We start from the raw sequence: 18,539 nt of genomic DNA on the forward strand, positions 1-18,539 counted from the left end.
TATATGTAGAACAATATGCATAAGAGTAGTACTAATAGACAATACATAATTATTTCTCCAAAGCTAACTTCTTTATTTTATAACCAGTAGCTAGACGTTAGCTCGTGTGCTCTTAAATTTTCTGGGGACTTGCTCTCAATGTGGCATCCTAAGTGGTAAAGAGTTGGAGTGTCACCTTGGGAACGAGAGTTAAATTTTAACCGGTGATATGCACTTACTGAAAAAAGTTTCCGTACCTATATTGATGGACAATAACAGGTATTCTGGTTCCACTGGACTAGACAAAATGTGGGAAGAAGACTTAGACATAACCACTAAAAGAAGGAATTATGAGATCTCTTTTGCCTCCATTAACCAAAAGTTAGTACCAAAAACAGAACTTTTCACAAGCATTACTTGACAGTAATGTCTCTAAGAAAATCTAGCTAAAAGCATAAGCTAACATGTTTTGCTTGGCTAAAAGAAAGCTTTTCGTTGTGATTTCAGAAAAATGTATCGGTAAAGTTACGAATATATACCATTTAGTTGGCCGATTTGTTTAGGGCCATAAAAGGCACATCCAATCACCAGCTAGAGATGTAACTTTCTTTTGTGACCTGAAAGGTGCAAAAACTGTCTAACAAGGCCCGACAATACCATTCATATAATAAGGTCTAAGATCAAGTAAAAAGTCATTTTCATTAAGAAAAACAAAATAGTCAAAGCTCTTACATTTGTGTATATGTATCAAGATATATTAAATGACCAAAAACAATGTCTAATTAAAATATGTCTACTTCACTAAACTGAATTTGCTCATCCAATTTCCAATTCATGTTTTGGTTGCACCAACCATTGATGAAATAGCAGCAGCTAGCACTGATTGAAAACTAGGATCTGATGTAATTGCCTTTGTCAATGTTTCAGTTAGTGCTTGCTGAGAAGAATCCTCCTTCAATTTATGACTATTATTGTCAAATTGTTTTTGGGATGAGCCAATGTTTAGGAGGCTCTTGTGATATGGTAATGTACTAGTAGAATCATAATTTAGACATCCACTCCCCAAAATTTTGGGCATTGTGGATGACTCCGGTGAGGAAAAGCTTAAGCTGTTAGACAGAAATCCCGAACCGGATTGGAAATTGGAAGGGAAATTGAAACTAGTGAATGATGAAGTAGTTGGGAATGTGGTGAAGTCTAATGTGATAGTAGGAAAAGGATTGGAAGAAGAATTGGATAAATAGAGAGGTGTAGTTTTCGAAAAATTGGACAAATTTGGGAGATTTTTGGATGTTTGGGAACTTGTTGATGAACCAGAAAGCAGCATAGAGGCTGCAGCAGAAGTAGTAGAGGCCATAGCTGTGGCCTCAATGGGAAGTGGATGATTATGTGTTCCTTCATAAGTTGTGATCAATATAGACATGTCTTCGAGACATCGTTGGACTTGTTTTCTCACAGGGCATAATGGAGCGACTGAGCAACGATAATATGATCGTGGGCATGGGTTACCTCTAGATATCTTTTGTCCATATTTCCTCCATTGACAACCATCATTTATCTGCCATCAACAGAGTAATCATAAGATGAAAATATTATGAAAGAGGATTAAAAAAAAAAGGGAATAAGGTGTGGAAACAAATATGTAGTCAAAATTATATAGACGAATGAATTCAGAATTTGAAATTATAGGTTTTAAATTCAAAATTCTAGCTTTTACATATGCACTAGGTCCTCTCTACAAGAAAACTAAAAGCAAAAGCATAAGAAACAAGTGGTCCTCGTCTTTTGGAATATTTTTTTTTGCGCACTAACCTTATATATAACTTTAATCAATTTCCTAACCATATGTTCTCTCGTAATGAGTTTAAATTACATACATGAAGTGAAAAGTTTTACACAAATAATAACTTGAAATAAATTGTAGGTAAAGTCTAGCTAGTACACTAAACATGAATTCATATCCTGAAAGTTAGAATTCATGGTGAATAAGGTTTGAATTGATCTAATCAACTAATTGTATTTTAAGAAACTTCAATTCTTTCACGGTAAGTAGACTTGCAACTAAATCAAATCTACGAGATGAATATATTTTAGATATTTGTACTATAAAAAAAAATATAGATTGGAAATAAAAAAGGTAACGTTAAGAATTGAACTCACACTTATTATGTGACAGACTGACGCTATAATGTGTTAGACAATAAGCTATGGTAGTTCATTTTTTGTACTTACTGTTGGATAATCGCATTTTGTCCGAACTGAAACTCTAGCTCTCTTGACATTAGGCTGAGAAACTTCATCATCACCAACTCTTTTATTGACACTTTGATCATCACCTTTTTGCACTGTCTTGACAACTTCACTAGTTGGGCCTGGGCTTGGATCGTTACTGGGCTTTACAAGCTCTGATTCAGATACTCCAGTGCTATAGTCAAGCCCAAGTTTAAGCCCATCATTGGACTTACCACAAGAAGGATAGTCCTCTATTGTCTTGTCGTAGCTTCTTTTCTTATCAACTTTTTTGGATTCGCTTGAACTCGGACTTCTCCCGAGTCTAAGCGAGACAAGTTCAGATTCTTCTTCATCTGCAATGTTTTCATGAGTACATGTTGGGCTGACACTCTTCTTCAAGACTGGTTGATAAATATTGAAGAAGTGAGTTTGAAGAGAACTGTAATCCTTTTCTATTTGTTGAAGCAACAACTTTAATCTTGCGTTTTCTAGTTTGACCTCATTCACTTCTGTTATGGCTGACTTAAATTCATCATCCTACATTCACAATTGTAAAAATTTAGTCAAACAATATCATTTTTCTATATCATAAATAAAATTTCATTATTAACAAATAGTAAAATTCAGTATCTGCAAAATATTTGTTCATATCAATATTTTAAAGTACTGTACTTTAGTAGTTGAAATATTAATGAATCAACTGAAAATTCATTTCGAGTGAAATAACGATTTTCAATCACAATTTTTCATCTATTTTTTCATGTCTAAATGCAAATAATTGTCTTATTTCTCATATTTATTTTTAATTTTCTCAACTAAATCAAAACAAAATTAAATAACTAAGCTAGGTCTGGTACAAATATGAAATTAAATGGAAGGCAATATATACTTGAATTCCATATTTCCATTGACTAAGAAGGGTAATATATATTATGAATCACATATGAATCCGTTGTAAATAGAAATCATAGTTGACTTGAAACAAATCTGGAAACTAATGAATTTTCTGCCAGAACAACATATAAGGTCGAATTTCAAAAGCGAAACTAAAACTTGGACACAAATCAATTTTATTTTAAGGCTCAAATCCAAAATCTCTTACATAAAAAATTAATCAAACGTTCAACTAGTCAACGTATAGAATGAACAAAAAAGTTAATAGAGATTGTGAATTACCTTTAAAGCTTTTGTGATATCTTCTTCATGATTATTCTGGTCTTCTCTAGCTACACTGACTGCTGAGATGGAATTATCCAAAATTTTCTCCATTTGCTTAATTGGAAGCCTTTTTTTTTTTTGGTCTTTTTTAAGAGTCTTTGAAGGTATCTTATAGTACTAATTCTTCCACAAAGGAGCCCTTTGTCTTCAAACTAATACTATTATTAAATTCACTTAAATCTAAGTCTCCTCCAATCGCTATTCTTACACATAAACATTTTTAAAAAACAAAATTGAAGCTAGTGACCGCCAATTATATTCTATTTTTATATTCATTATTCTATACACACTCTGTTGATGACCTGACGATTAGAAGAAAAAGAGAATAAAAAAAGAACAGTTGAAGTTCAAATTCAACGTTAGTGACAGACGAGTTTTGAAGACTTTATGATAAAACAACATATATTTTGGCTGTCTCTCATCTTCATAAGTATATTGAAAATATTGTGCCCTTTAGTTTCTTATCGTTTCTCATATTCGTATTGGAGTGCGACTAATTTGAATTTACGCCATGTAGAACACATTTTGAAAAACCGTTTCCTATTAAGAATTTTTTCATACCAATAACTCGAAATCGAGACCTTTAAATAATAATAAAAAAAATATTATCTGCTCCACGATGTTCTTTGGTTGTGCCACCTAGTTTATTTAGTAGTATGACTTTGAAGCTTCGTACGAAATGAAAGGTCACATGGCAAAAGGGTCAACGATAACATACTAGTAACTTAATTTGCCATGGCCGGTGACCAGACAGATTCGTAGGGTCCAAAGGAGAGGTAAATATTTTAGTATTGACGGTTGGATATTCGAAAATTATTGACTTGATAAATTCTAACAAGGTATTGTATAGGCTAAATTCGAACTCGATTGATGTATGAATCAGAAAGTGAGTGTCATCTTAATTTAATTCATTCATAAGCATTATACTAAGCTCTCTAAGTTCATAACTCTTTATAGTTTCAGTGTTTCTAAGTTTCCTTTTTCGATGACGTTGCCAGCCAATGCTTGTTGCTTATTAATTTCTTGCAAGTAATTTGTCTATTATAATTTTATTTTTTGGTCAAGTTAACTCACACGTTATTAAAATTCTTCATTCTCACCAATCGAACACACCCTCTTGAGTCGGATGATGAATTATAATTACGTACTTTTTCTGACTCAATCGATTGGTTAAGGCAATCAACTAGAAGTCGATCAAAAAAATATGTGAAGCCTTAGAAATCAAAGCATGCATAAAAGGGCAGTCCGATACACCTAAGCTCCCGCTATGCGCAGAATCCGGGGAAGAGTCCGACCACAAAGATACTCCAACGCTCCCCTTCAAAAATCAAAGCATGCGTGTTTACATCAAATTAATTAATTCATGATATTCATGTCTTATATGTTTATTACTAATTATAATTAATTAATATATCATGAACCCAACTTGTCAATTAATGCAACTTGATATAAACAATAGCTGTAAGAAGATTTTTTTCCCCCATTATCTCACCACCCCTCTTAATTTGTTGTTGATGCCTTCTACGTATGTTTTCAAGTGTTAAAACGCTTTCACATATTGACCACTCTCTTTAATTTATTAAACATATTGCATCTGTCTTGAATCCCAATAATAGCTTTGATTCTTTTTTTATTACTTTGGAAACCTACAATTACGAGTTATTTTTCATGAATGCTGATTTAGTGCAAGTCGTGATCATTGTACCTTTTAAAAAAAAATATTTTCTACCTTCTATTCATTTTACTTGTCATATTTTCCTTTTACATGTTTTCTTAACATTAACTAAAATGAGAATTAAACTATGTTATCCTTATTTATTCGTTGATCTCAATTTAATACTGTTCTCCTCACCACTAGGGGCGGACCTACGTGGTATCCAGGGGTTCATCCGAACCCCCTTCGTTAAAAAATTACACTATATATATAAGATAATTTTTTTAATTTATGAGTATATATTTAACATTGAATCCCCTGAACATAAGCCAAGGGACTAGCTCAGTAGCAAAGGGGGTTCAATATTTTGCCTTAACTTGTCTCAGCTCGCGGGTTCAAATTTGAATAACCACATTTTTTTTCTTTCTGATTTTAGAAACGAAAACTATTTTGGACGAGTTACTTTTTAAGTTTTAACAACTATGATAACTGAAATGGATCAAAGGTAGCATTAATTTATTTTGTAACAACCTAACTCCTTTTATTTTTTTCCCTTTTTACCCTCTCAAGGAGGAGAAAAAAAAAATCTTTCGAAAGACACAAAAAAAGGAGACACGTTTTCTTTCTTACTAATATGTGTTGTTATAGTTTGCATAAAAATTTAACTCATGTATGCATATTTTATTTAATTTGACGGTGAATTGAAAATTTTAGAATGTGAATTCTACATTGCATTAATTTCAAAAAAATTATGACGTTTTTTTTAAAAAAAATATATATTCTTGACTCTCTTTACATCTGTCCCTCAAAAGGATTTTCTTAATTGTATTATAACGTTGAATTATTTCGACGGTTGATCTATTCATGTTCTATAATTAATTTTAAAATATTGTCATATTAATTTTCAATAACAGAAAATGATTGCCAATTTGAAAGAGTAGTGACAACACACCCTTTAAATAAGACTCGTTGACCTAAGATCTAATTGTACAAAATCACCAAGAGCCCTAGACAGACATTTCTAAAATGTTGTAGTAGTATTAGCAACTAACTCAAGATAAGAGAGCCATATATGTTTTTCGTCAAGTGTTTGATACATATGTTTTTGGTCCAAATAATCTGAATTCATTTATTAGAAAATTTTGTATTAAAAAAGTGTTTTCTATCAAAAGTAAATTCATTCTCAATGACTCAAATTCGAAATCTTTTATTAAGAATGTAGAGACACTCACCAGCCTACCACAGTCTTTGGAGGTAAGGTGGAGAGGTCTTTGAACTATTATATATCAGGTGCAATTACCAATAGTGCCTAGATAAAACATTTATAAAATGTTGTAGTAGCCAGTAGCAACTAACTAAAAAAAAGAGAGCCTTATTTTTTTTTGTGCGGTTTTCGATTCACATTTTATGCCCAAAGTCCTATATTGAAAAAGCTTTTCTCAGAACTCAAACTCAAAATTTCTACCTAAATATGAAGAAGTACTTTCCAGCACACCAAAATCTTTGGAGGAAGGAGGAGAGGTTTTTGAACTAGTATTATACATGATTTTCAATTATTTTTTTTCTCCTTTTCAATCTCTCAACTTGGTCATCAATGAGCTGCTGTCAAAGTGTCAACTATATATTTTTAAATTGAACATGGCATGACATCAATATCTTAAGGGATTTCTTTTTTTAATACACGTTAATTACAGTGATTCTTCAATTTTGTTGAACTCCTAACAAAATAGCCTACCGTTGGAACAAGAGACATTTCTGATCTCGCCATAATCCATCTACCTTGTCAAATTCTTGAAGACTGGACACTGCATTTTTAATATTTTATGTTAGTATTTAATATTATCAAATTAAATTTGACTTATGTTATAATAAGTTTTATATATTATGAAGAAATAATCTGATTAATTTTTAGATTATCTGATAATGTAAAGTTCTTCTACACTATTTTTTAAAACCATAGGGCATCTAGGTGTACTAAATTTTCTTTGCTATAGTGACTTTATTATGTTCTAAAACAATGATATTTTGCCAACTCAATTTGAATATTGCTGAACTTTTTTTTGTTTGTTTGTTTGTTTACTTTTACATATTAAAGAAATGATGTATCTAATCAAACAAAACCTTAGACCTTTATCACTTAAAAGTCAAATCTTAAAACTCTTATTTCGTTTTCTAGCATAAAAGCTGTGAATCATACACTGACTAATTAAATTATTTTTACACCAACATTTGGCAAACCACTCCAAAATTTAAATGGTCTAATAGTATAGTGATAGCCCACATATTAAAACAAAAGAAATATTTGATTTTGGTAAATTAAAAGTAGTGATTGATCTCATGACTTGATAAATCCAAGTCTTGATGTTACTATATATTAATTGCTGACAAGTACGTTATTATTTAAAAGTGGTCAATGTGTGGCAATAATTAAAGTAGAGACCAAAGTGCTAATTTCTTATCACATCAATTAATTTTAATTTAACGGTAAAGGGTGTTCGGATCAAGTGCAATGAAATCTGATGCGGAGAATTTGTAATATTTCTTTAAATTTGGCAAAAATTAAAGATCTCCTAACATAATTCAAATAAAGATTGTGGGGCGAGCCCTTGTGGTTGCAACCGACCACTACATAAGCCGCTGGAAGAGAAAATGTATATATTGGTCTATAAATTAATTTATCAAGTATATTTGTTTGTTTATGTATTTAACAACACTAAAGTGTTTATAAATTATAAAAATAAAATCTTAAGTTGATCACATCATACTTAAAATATTTCGGGATATAAATATTTTTAATTTAACAACAAATTTTACTTATTATAATATAAATATCTTTTTTAATTCTCAAAATACTATCTAAAAAAATAAAATTGTCTCTCCTTCTATTTCTGTTGTTTGTTCTTTTCATTATACATATACTTTTTTATCTACTCCAGCTTTATTTTTATTTTTGTGCTTTTGTTATCTCCAGAATTCGAATCGAAACCTTAGCTTTTGTTATGGAAGAAATAATAAGTGAAAATATTATTGTATCTAAGTGCCTACATTAAGGCCAAGTTGTATTTTTCAAATGAATTTGGGTCAATGATTTAGATTAGACATTAAGTCGAGGACCTGGACAGAATTTTTTTAAAAAAAATAGTATTTCAACTGAGGATGATTACTTAAGCATCTAATTAGAAATTAAGCACAGTTGACTGTACAAAAAGGAAATTTTAGAAAAATGAAAATGAAGAAAAAAAAACAAGACTGATTAACCTTTGACCTGAAGCCATGACGTTTCGTGGAACCAACCGTTATTGTGTTTTTAAATTCTTTTTATGGGAAGCAAGCAATAAATTCATCAGATTTTTTTGAAATAATTGGGACATTATTTATTAACATGTGCAAGTAGGGCTGTACAGGGCAAATCGATAAACCGCATCAAACCGACAAATTGAATCAAATCGGAAAAAAAAATTCGACTAGTGGTTTGGTTTGACTTGATTTGGTGTTTGGAAAAAAAAAACTCGACCATTATAGGGTTGGTTTGGTTTTAACTAAAAAAAATCAAACCGAACCCAAACCGACCCGATTATAGATATACTACTTTTAAATTATGTTATACATAAATATATTTATTAAAATGTAATTTATAAATATTTTTTAAAAAAAAATCATAATTTTTATTTTCTTTCTTACATTTAGATTTGAACTTGAGAAGCCCATCTAAATAATATACAAAAAAAAGCTCATCTTATAAAGTTATATTATAAAGTTAAAACTTCAAACAGTATTCTCCCTCCATCTTATATGTTGATATTTTGTACTAGAACTCTTTTTAAGAAGCACCGCTCTGTGCTTTTTATTAGATACTATGAAAAACCCGAAAAACTCGAAAAAATCTGAAAAACCCGAGAAAAATTAATATCGAAAAACCCGACTTTTATTGGTTTGGTTGGTTTATAGATTTAATAACCCGACACAAATGGTTTGTTTGATTTGTAAAAAATCCGAACCAACTCTGTCCATGTACACCCCTATGTGCAAGTGTAATTGAGTGGAATAATAATATAACAGTGGAAGAAGGAAGACATAATTTTAATATTACAAAGTTTCCCCTTATAAATACTTTCTTAACCAAATTTAGATGACGATACTATAGGTGTTTGTTTTATTAATTATTTTAGGTACATATAGGAAGTCGTTAGAATGGGCTGGGATGAAGGTGGTCAAGAGAATTTTGGGCTACAATCCCAAAAGCAACAATTGGCTTTCACTTCCTTTAGTTGTATGGGCCAGCGGCCAGCCCTTATCTTCTTCTCCTTCTCTCTTTTGCTATTCTTTCAACAACACAGGAACGCAAACATGCAGCCATGCAGGATAGTTGTATTGGGCATGAAATTAAATAGGTTATGTACGTGGTGAGACACGTGGCACGTCAGACGAAAACTTATGGTCCGAAGATAGAAATAGGGACATGGCAAAAGGACATATACACACCAGATTGTACATTATCCTGCGAACAACAAAGGAATATTAGTTGACACAACCAATGATATTTCCACGTGGAATGTGGCCATGGGACGTAGTACTTTAGGGCTGGAGCTTAATTTTCTCTTGATTGATGTATTACTTTTTATTACCTATAAATAGTAGTTTTAATACAATTGTAAGGGTTATTGGATTATGAACAATACCAAAAGCAATATACTGATATTCTTGTGCTCCAAGCTTTTCATATTTCACCGACTCTTTATTTCATAGCTTTTACTTACTGTAGTGTACCCGGATTTGAGACCAACACTCCAACGTTCCCGTATAGAGAGCAAGCAAACACTATTGAAACTCTACTGCTTCGTACGACTCTCTTTATTTCCTTTACTATCTTCATTCAATACTTTACCTTACTCACGAACATACATATAACTGCTAATAATCGAACCTAAAGGTTAACATATACATTTTTATTGCTTTGAATTTGTTGCTGTCGTACGTGTTTGCTAACCACACTAATGAAACATTAGCTCTGGTCGTCTTATTCAATTCTATTATCGCCTAACAAGTCATAGTCCATGCACCCAATTAATTGAAACATGCATGCAGATCCTTTCCACAATTGTTTCTTGAAATAACTCAATTTCTTCCTTGGCTGATCCTATTGGCAGTAGACTTAATTACTTAAATCTTAATGATCTTCACAATCACCTTACACAGTATACTTAAATCTTCTACTTAGTTTCAAGGCGGGACATAGGGCTTATCATCCAAAATTAACTAAATCCGATTCATAGTTTGGAAAACAAAAAGAGAAGCTTGACACAACAAGAAGCCAAGAGTCGTCAGTCACCATGTATTCAAGCTGTAAAAAATAGCTCACGCAAATTGCAACACAACGCTGCATAGCTCATACGATAGACCTAATGTAGAGCCCGTTTGGATTGACTTAAAAAAAATAACTTTTATGTATGAAGTGCTTTTAGAACTTTGAAGTGCTGAAAGTTATTTTTATAAATAAGCAGTTGAGTGTTTGGATAAAAGTGCTTATGATGTGAATTTTAGGGTTAAAAGAATAAAAAAAGGTAGTTTGAGAATTTAGTTAAAATATAAGGGATAAAAAAGTAATTTTCATGGTCAAAGAAAATGACTTTAAGCACTTTGGAAAAAAAAATTAGGAATCCTAACTTTTCATTTTTGACTGACTTTAAGAACTTTATGGCTTAAAGTCAGCATTAGACAAACACGTTCAAAAGCTAAAAAGGGGCTTTAAGTTGGTTTTGAACAACTTAAAGCCAATCCAAACGGGCTCGTAATCCAACCTTGTTGCAACTCCTTACGTGCATAATCGAAACTTGAAGGAAATAGTCTAATTCTCAAACCAAAGAGAAAACATTAATTTATACATACAATTTTAAAAATGCATTTTCAGTTCCTTAATTCATCCTTACCTGTTCCCATCTGTCTGAATATGTACTACTTGACTACATGAGCTATTTGCACAAAGAAAGAAAAGAAAAAAATCCTCCCCCTCCTAACTTTTATCCCTTTTGACTACTATTCATTCATCACTGGAAAGAGTAAAAAGTAAGCTTAAAAAAAAAAAAGATCTCTTCTGCTTTGACCAATGAATTGATCCATCACTTTACTACACTAAATTAATTTGGTCCACTGTACTGTGCTCCAGCTACAGTTAAGTCCTCAGGTTTCTCCCTCTCTTTGAGCCATGCATACTCACTTTGCTGTTCCTCGGGTACTGACAAGCCATCCACTATACTTCCACAAAAAAGACAAGAAAACAAGAAGCTTACAATTAGGATGGATAATGTCGGAGAGACAACAAAAAAAACTCCATATTTAAAATGTCCTTTCAAGTACAATCAATCAAATCGTTTTACTATTATGGGAAAATATTGGAGAAAGAAGTGCACCTAATATAATACCAAGGAAAATGATATTTTAGTAAAATTATAGTACTAAACTCCACTTTGGTTCCTATATTTTGGAGAATCAAATCAAGGTACTTCCCCATTTCAATTTCTTTAACTTGACACGAATTGAAAAAAGCAAAAGACATTTATTGAATCTATAACCAAAATTGCTACGACACACCTTAGCTATACATGAATCCTATTACCCCCATGAATTATTTGAAAGTGTAATAAACACATCCTTCAGTGCTGAGGTGGCACAAAGAATATGTTCACTCTCGTGGAGGCATGTGAGAGACGAAAAAGAAATATTAAAATCTGATTAATTTGAACACATGTTCATTTCCAATATTAATTAATACACATAAGTAGTTAATATTAAAACTTAAATTGATATCTTTCTTTTTTTTCATTATGAAATAGAGCCAATTTTATCATTTTTAGAAATATAAATATTTTTTTAGAACATACTTAAATTACAAGTGATCTTTTTCCAGATATTTCATCAATTTGTATAATATTGGGAAAAAAATTCTTTTTATTTTTATTTTTTACTCAAATACTTAACATAAAATTCGGAATTTTTTTTTGCATATTAGAGATTTAGTTTAGACAATATATGGTGAGCACAATTTAAATTAAATTCCTTTAAAAAAATAATTTTTAATTATCCTCCCATTCATCAATTATATACGTCATATCCCAACCTACCCCCACCACAACCCCTAGCCCCACCCTCGACCCATCCCTCACCCCCCTTCAATTCTTCATTGATATAGCACCTCCACCCTCACCTCCAACCCACTCCAGATCCGATTCGATTCTTCAAAATAATGACACCCCGCCTCCTTCTCTTCTTTTTCCATTTCAATTGGTTAGTTTCTTCATCTTGACCAAATAATTTTTGAATGAGAACAATTGTGTATCATAATCCAAATTCGATCAACAAAAGGACCCCAATGTTCAATTTTTCGCGAATTGAAATTTCAGTTTTGGGGTAACTTCTTCAATAAGAATTTTAGATCAAGTTTTATGAGATTTATTTTTTTCTTTTTTTATTGTCACAAATTTTAGTTGGATACAAGAGATCCAACATTTTAAATTCAAATTGAATAGCTTGAGTTTTTGACCATTGGAGTGATATTTTGCGGTAGATTTGGAGGTAGGTGATAAAATATATGATTTTAGTCGTGGTGAAGGACTGAATTTGGAGGTGGATTACAATTTTCATGGTGGCTATTAGTTTTAATGGTGGAAATAGTGGGTTTAGTGGTTATGATGGGTGTAGTGATAGTAATGAAAGAGGGGGAATTAAAGGACATGAATTTTTTAATTTTTTTTTTTAGATTTGACAATCTAGTGACGTGGCATTGACGTAAAGATGATGTGGAGGCGAATATAAAGCACTTCCTTAATGTGAGTGATTATATAGGTTTTAGGGTGGGTTTATTACACTTTAAAATAATTCAAGGGGTAATAGGACGCATGTATAGTTAAGGTGTGTCCTAACGATTTCGATTATAGTTGAGGGGGTACTTATGTATTATCCATATATTAAATAATTAAAATACCCCCTTAAACTCTCTTTTATAAACTATTTTTTATATTAATGTATATTAACATATTTTTTAACAATATTTACAAACTTAATTAGTCGTTGTTTTTATGATAATATAATTTTCTATTAAAAAATTACATTTTATAAATAAAAATTTCTATTTATGAATATATTATAAGTTGAATTTATTTGTCTAATTCTTATGTTTATTTATATTTTGATTTCTCTTAAAATATTGACTTCACTACTAAATTACATATTTTAATTAAATAGTTTATTACTCACTTAAAATTATATTTTATATATCAATTAGAATGTAAATAACTTTAAAGTGTAGATAATTTTAATAATAAAATTTATTTTACTTTAATAAACTTTAAATTGAAGTTTTATTTTTAAACTAAATAAGATGGAAGTTTTATTTTTTAGCTAAATAAGATGAAAGTTTTATTTTTAAGTTAAATAGGATGAAAATTTTATTTAAAGCTAAATAAGATAGAAGTTTTATTTTTAAACTAAATAAGATGAAAGTTTAATTTTAAAAACACACGGCACAATCATGAAAATGCATAAACAAAAATATTTTAGTTAAATAAGATGCAAATTTTATTTTTAAGAATGAATAAGTAAAAACTTGCTAAGTAAATGAAAAAAATAAAATAAGGTAGAGGGTATTTTTGTAAACAAACAACTTATTCTTAGATTCATACAATGAATGTAATTTTGAATATAACAAACCAAACAAGCAATAAAAACTACTCTGAGCATAACTAATCCATCATAACTTGTATCCCAACCAAACAAACCTTTAAATATAAGGTCAAATTTATTATGAAGAGTTATTCTGTGTTGTATAAATGGGCTGACCAGGTAGGCTTGAGGAGGTTCTTCCAGACCTCTTCGTTGGAAAAGTTACACAGTTTATACATGGTTAAAATTCGTGTGATTACTTCTTCATTATCTGACCCCTTAGTAAAAATAGTAGCTACGCCATTGAATGTCAACTTAACATTGTAACAAGCTTATACTCTGTCAACTGTCAAGTGCACATAATTTAAAATCAGTAGAAGTATACTGCATTATACCTGAGAGGTTGGCAAAGGGGAAGTCATAATAGTATTGGCAGTGGCGACCTTCAGGATCACAGTAAGGTGGGCCGAGAACGTCTAGTACAGCGCAGGCTGTCTTTGCTGTGAAGCAATGCATATTACCTCCATCAGCTGGATAGAGGATTGAAGTCTTGCAAGGAGCTTTAAACTTGGAATTCACCTTCAATTTTGCAAGACGCGGTCCTCTACAATCCCCTGCATCATCAAATAAAGAAAGACTCTATGTTACTCTTGACTTTATACAAGAGAAGTAAATACTATATAGTTTTTTCAGAGCTAGAAACATTAATAGTTGATTTCTACTATTAATGTACTGGATATAATTGGAAAATACATTAATAGTTGCATTCATAGATATTTTCAGTCACAAATCTGAATATATATCAGATTTGCTGTCATGCGACCAGGAGGTCACGGGTTCAAGCCTTGAAAACAGTCTATGGCAGAAATGCAAGGTAAGACTGCGTACAATAGACTCTTGTGATCAGGCACTTTCCCGGACCCCGCACATAGCAGAAATTTTAGTGCACCGGGCTGCCCTTTTATATATATATATATATATATATATGAATTTTGCGGTGCAATGCAACTTGCCATTTTCAAAGTGTAAATTAACAAGATCATATAAGCAAACTGAAGAGGACTTACTGTCAGAAATATTGGCATTTGGAGTAGTTGATTCAGGATGGAGATTGTCCACCCAGTCGTAAGATTTTATGTGCATTTTCCCAAAGAGAAGCTTACTGAAAACTGTCATTCCAGGATGGTTATGTAGAGGAATGACTGCTTTTGGTGGTAAGCAAAAGATACCAATCTAACAAAATATAAACTAACTTTAAATCTTCAATCAAGAGGAAGAAGTGAAATAGCAAGTTTTACTTCTATAAACTGACAGTATAATAAAGAATTTAACTATTAAATCACCTAAAAGATAATCATAGGTAACTAATAATAATAAGTAATTTGCTACAACAGATTAAACGACATTAATAGGTACTCCGCATATATTCTTAATTAGTGAAATATTAGAAAGGTTGGCCTTGGCTACATACCGAGAATTCATCACATTCATGGATATGCAGGTATGTTATTTTAGGAGGTTTATCTGATACTGTTGACTTGAAACATGGCATATTTGGCCTCAAGCCAACATCTGCTTCCGTCATGTTATCTGTACCAAGGAAAATAGAGCAACTATTAATTAAAATACTCAGTCATATAAGGAAGAAAATAGAAGCAAACAAAGGATTAGTCTTCATCGTTGTATGTTGTAAGAGTTATTTTATTTTTACTAATGAATCTCTTCAACCCACACCCGATAGACACGAAAATCCTCAAATCATGGGCAATCATGATGAAGTGATTTAATGAAGTAAAATTATATGTTAACTAATCACGATTAAGTGTTATTGCCTATGTTCAAACGCATGTCATGTATCCATTGAATTGATGTAAGCATCCTTAAATTTTATAAAAGGGAAAAGTATTGATAGAAAAATGATATATGGAACCAAAGAAAGGGAACAGTGTAGCAGTTACTTCCCCATTCTTAAAAAAATTGCTCCTGTTTTTAACCACCAAGACAATAATTTCCATGGACTAAACTCTAAAGTGCAGATAAATTCAACACCTAATCCAGAAATTAGTTTTAAGCAAATTCAGCTATAAAAAAAAAAGCAGTTAAAATGAAGCAACATTATCCAACATTTATACGTCACCCTTAAGAAAGATTTTATAAAAGTAACGCATTTTTCTCAATGGGGAGGAAAAATATATGACAAAATGTCAAGATCATGTACTAAATATAGAATCCCCAACAAAAATAGTATTAAAAAACAGCAGTCAAATGAATGAGAGAAACGAGAAAAAAAACGTACAATTGTCACTTAAGATGGATCTATAGGAAATAGTTGTCCAATATGCTTCACTTGATCCGAGAATTTATCTGAGATCAAATCTATGTGAAACAATCTCTCTATCTTGATCCTCATCGATAGTAGGAAGCATAAGGCTATGTACACGCCACTCTCCCATACCACTGGTAGGATTATGCAAGGTATGTTATTATTGTTTTTGCAGACGAATTTATAATGGCAATGGCAATTCTATCAATGCTAGATCATGCCCCGTTTCTAAAAGTTGCACCTCAAAACACCACTTTGTTTCAAAGCTAATTGTTGCGGCAACATTTTATACACATGCTCCCAATAAAAAGTAGAAATTAAACAACAACTACAAATTTATATATAGAAAAACAACAACAACAACATACCCAAAACTGCCTTGACACGTTGAACATTTTCCGGTGACGGCACAACGCCAGGTCTGCAATTAGCGAAAACCTGTTTGCAAGTTCCATAGAGTTTCTGAATCCTTGAGACTCCTACTTTCCTTCGCTTCCGCTTCTTCTTCAACTCTCCGTTCTCGTTACCCTTTCGATCACACGCATTTTTCTCCGTCATCATTAATCCAAATATTGATTAATTCGAGAAAATCCAAAAAAAAAGAGCAACAAAATTTTACTGTTGTATGAACAGTGTTGTACATGTATGAGTTGTTTACAAATTAATTAAGAGAAACAGAGGAATGAAAAAATTTAGAAATTCATGCTGCTGTGCGTGAAGATTGATTTGATGAGAGATGAGTAGAAATTGGGGGAGGGTGTTGAGGTGTATATTATATATATAAATGGAGAATAGTGGATAGCTATGGGTGAGAGAGCTCCATACGTATAGTAGAAAATGAAAAGAGGGGGGGAAAATGAAAAACCAGGGGCCATTTTCCAATGGGCTCTTTCTAACAGTGGATTTTTGTTTATGCTTTCTCCTTCCCCAAACAAAAAAATCACCACCCTCCACTTCTTCTTTTTACTTATTCTATTTTGAGTTAAATTAAATTTGAATTTTTATATGAGTAGAATTTTTTATATTTAAATTTTTTTTTATAGTTTTATATTTAAATTATTTAAAATGTGAGAAATACATTTAAATTATTATTCATTAATTTGAAAAATATATGTTAATGTTGACTGATTTTTAATAATTTAGATATGAATTTAGATGTATTTTTTTAATTTCTCACCGCATCTTATTGGTTTCTTTGTTATTATATCAAATTGTTTAGAGGTACAATTTTAATTTAAAAATTAAAATTTGTAATTTCAACGAGAAAATTAAATATAAAAGTTTTAAAATTATAATAATTAATAATATAAAATATCTATAAACCCGACAAAAATAATATAAAAAATTAGTTAACTTTTGAAATTCGGAATAATCTCATATATAATAAGAATAACTGTAAATCCTCTTAAGTGGGAAAAGGTTCAAAATATTCCTTACGGCGTCAGAGTTGTTTTCTATTATTTTTTTTAAAAAAAAAGTAAGAAAAAGGAAAATGGAGAAGGAATTATAAAGTGAAAAATAAATTATTTTTTCTATTTCATATTAATTAAATTCATAAGATAATATATATTTATTAAAAAAAAATTAAAATACAAATTGAACATTATTTTCAATTTTTAACTTTTTAGTAATTGTCAAACTATATTTGAAAATAGAAATAATTTAAAGTAAAATTATATATATGAGCAATTAATTATCTTGGATTTATCACATAGACAATGTAAATGAAGGGCAAGAATAAAAAAAAGATTTAGACATTTATCTTAAATTTCAATAATTCACTTGTTTTGAATTATAAAAAAAGACTCAAAAATTCAGTTAATATGAAATAGAGTGAGTATTAATTACGTTTCGTTAACTTATTGGCTTATTAAAGTTTCTTTTTTTAAACTTAAAATTGCCTCTAAAACCAGCGACCATTTATTTAAAAAATTAAAATTAACACTTTTAATTAGGGACATTATATTCCCTTCGTCTCATATTAGATGGATACCTTACTAAGAATGTTTGTCTCATATTACTTGATCACTTATTAAATCAAAATAGAATTAATTAATTTTTTTTATTTTATTCTTAAAATTAATATGATAAACAATTCTCAATACCAGCTATTTTTATATTATATATATATTATATTAATATAAATAAAAAACAAAATAATAAAATTTTCCAATTTATTAATAATTTTTTAATTACTATATAAAATTAAAAGCCTCCGTCTAATAATATGAGACGGAGAATAGTACTTCATAAGGCCTCCCGAGTCCCGTCTGTCTGTAAATACCTAATCCGCCGTAAAATCCAACCAACAGTTTTGGACTAACCAACCCCACGCATCCTCACTAAAATTCCTTAATTGCATCTTATTATTTTTTTCATATACTTTTTAAACAAATTGCATGAACTTTAATTATAATTTTAAGATGTATTATAATAAAAATAATTATAATTTATAGTATATTTTATATAATTTTTAAA

The 18,539-nt window shown here is 30.6% G+C and overlaps 2 protein-coding genes across 2 annotated transcripts; both read right to left on the reverse strand.

Moving 5' to 3' along the window:
- Positions 1–659: 659 nt before the first annotated feature.
- On the reverse strand, positions 660–3,523 carry LOC129874097 (probable WRKY transcription factor 72). The gene is made up of 3 exons (XM_055949323.1): positions 3,388–3,523; positions 2,212–2,748; positions 660–1,537 (listed from the first exon to the last, which is right to left on the reverse strand). Exons 1-3 carry the CDS (start codon positions 3,478–3,480, stop codon positions 812–814), a joined length of 1,356 nt encoding a protein of 451 aa, XP_055805298.1. The 5' UTR covers positions 3,481–3,523; the 3' UTR covers positions 660–811.
- Positions 3,524–10,939: 7,416 nt separating this feature from the next.
- LOC129875243 (plant cysteine oxidase 2) lies at positions 10,940–16,922 on the reverse strand. Its single transcript, XM_055950697.1, has 5 exons — positions 16,430–16,922; positions 15,210–15,328; positions 14,806–14,971; positions 14,134–14,352; positions 10,940–11,330 (listed from the first exon to the last, which is right to left on the reverse strand). Exons 1-5 carry the CDS (start codon positions 16,620–16,622, stop codon positions 11,218–11,220), a joined length of 810 nt encoding a protein of 269 aa, XP_055806672.1. The 5' UTR covers positions 16,623–16,922; the 3' UTR covers positions 10,940–11,217.
- Between the last annotated feature and the right edge of the window lie 1,617 nt (positions 16,923–18,539).

This window comes from Solanum dulcamara, chromosome 11 (genome assembly GCF_947179165.1).
Source record: "Solanum dulcamara chromosome 11, daSolDulc1.2, whole genome shotgun sequence".
NCBI lineage: Eukaryota > Viridiplantae > Streptophyta > Magnoliopsida > Solanales > Solanaceae > Solanum > Solanum dulcamara.